Genomic DNA, 1,646 nt, shown 5'->3' on the forward strand with positions numbered 1-1,646 from the left:
GCCTGTCCAAGGAGGGGCCCCCTCCAGGGAGCTGTCCCGCTCCCTCTGGGCTCAGGTGCAGCCTGGGCTAAGTCCCCCAGCACCTCACTCACCCCCTGCCTTCAGCTCTTGGGCTTCATTGTCTGCCCTCGTGGCTGGGGTCTCAGTTCTCAAAGGGGTAGGGCTGTTTGTCTTGTTCCTGGCTGAATCCCTGGCGCTGAGCATGTTATCCCAAACCAAACTCGCTGCCATCACGTCGATGCCCATTCATGGCAACCCCCATGGAACCGCCCCTGTGTGTTTCCGAGACTGTAACTCTTTATGGGAGTAGAAAGCCTCGTCTTTCTCCTATCAAAGCAGCTGGTGGTTTCGAACTGCGGACCTGGAGAAGCACCTATGCAACCAGGGCTTTTACTGAACATGTTCTAACGCGCAATAACTGCTTGTTGAATGAAGGCATGATGGAATGGACGGCAGGATAGCAATCATGGCCGAAGGCTTAGTAAGTAGAGTGAGTGTCAGGTGCAGTGCTCGGAACATTGTCAGTCCTGGGTATATGTAGGTCAAATGAGTGAGGAGGGAGAAGGCTGAGAGGGGGCATCAGAGGCAAAGGGATAGAAAAGACTGGTAGCCAGGAGCTCCAAATTCTGCCCCAAGACTCACCCAGTCTCCTGGTCAGCCCTGTTCTGTGTCCCTTCCACCCCACCTGCCCCTTTGGTCATTAACCCTTCCATCAACAGAAGTTCCAACTTGCCACTTGACAGTTGATGCTTTCTCATACAAGCTCCTCAACCACCCTTCACCCAGACGGTTGCCCCTCTCTGAACTGTGTGGGCATGGACAAATTCCTGGACTTGTCTGCATCAGTTTCCTGCTCTATAAAGTGGGGGTGAGACCACCCATCTCTCCGGGAGGAGAGGAGGCTTGGGGGACAGCACACTAAAAAGCTTCCCAGCCTGGAGCCTGCTCCTGGACATGCTCAGCAAGCCACAGCTACAGGCCTTGTGAGTGACTCACGCCAAATCAGAGATAAGCACTCTGGCTTTCTGATTCCCCACTAGTGAGACCAGTCCGGCAGGCACGCTGGCCCAGGGGGCTGGGATTGGGGGCTGGTTGGGGGGCCCCAGCATCTTCCAAAAACAACCTTATCTAAACAACCCCACTCCATCTAAGGGCTGTCAGGAACCCAGGATGACGCTCAGGTCCTCCGCGGACCTCACAAGGGGCAGGGTGGGGGTGAAGGCAGATGAGGGCACCCCAAGTCAGCCTATCCCACTTGGCCCTCCAGGCTTGCAGATCCGCACCCTGAGACCTGACTCGCGCCCAGCCTGCCAGGAGGCCAGGGAACGTCCAGGGCACCTCGCTAGGATCCCAGGCACCCCGACTGACCACTCCACCCCGAGTCCGCAATGACCTCCAGACATCAGTGGTTTTCCACCCCATGCCGTACTCCCCCACAGCCCCACGCAGTCCGAGAAGTCACGGACGACTCCCAGAACACCCCATTCCCGCACCCCTCGGCCCCCCACCTCAGCCCGGGCACCTGTGCCTGCCACTGACCCATCTTCTTCAGTGTCCGCAGTCCAGGCCTCTTGGAACTGTTGTCGAAAGGCGCGGGCTGGGGCAGCAGCTCAAGGGGCGCCCCGACCTGGGCCGCCACCGGGGGC

The 1,646-nt window shown here is 58.6% G+C and overlaps 1 protein-coding gene across 1 annotated transcript in view; it reads right to left on the bottom strand.

Annotated features, from left to right (window-relative positions):
- The window catches only part of PLCD3 (phospholipase C delta 3), a gene marked incomplete at its 5' end in the record, with an annotated part of 20,036 nt that extends 18,391 nt beyond the window's left edge, over positions 1-1,645 (bottom strand). Inside the window, one exon of the mRNA XM_045299469.1 lies at positions 1,540-1,645. Coding sequence (XP_045155404.1) covers positions 1,540-1,645 — 106 coding nt within the window. The remainder of the gene's footprint in view (positions 1-1,539) is intronic.
- Between the last annotated feature and the right edge of the window lies 1 nt (position 1,646).

The sequence above is a fragment of the Echinops telfairi genome, unplaced genomic scaffold (assembly GCF_000313985.2).
Source record: "Echinops telfairi isolate 266 unplaced genomic scaffold, ASM31398v2 ScPeMD7_7458;HRSCAF=8496, whole genome shotgun sequence".
NCBI lineage: Eukaryota > Metazoa > Chordata > Mammalia > Afrosoricida > Tenrecidae > Echinops > Echinops telfairi.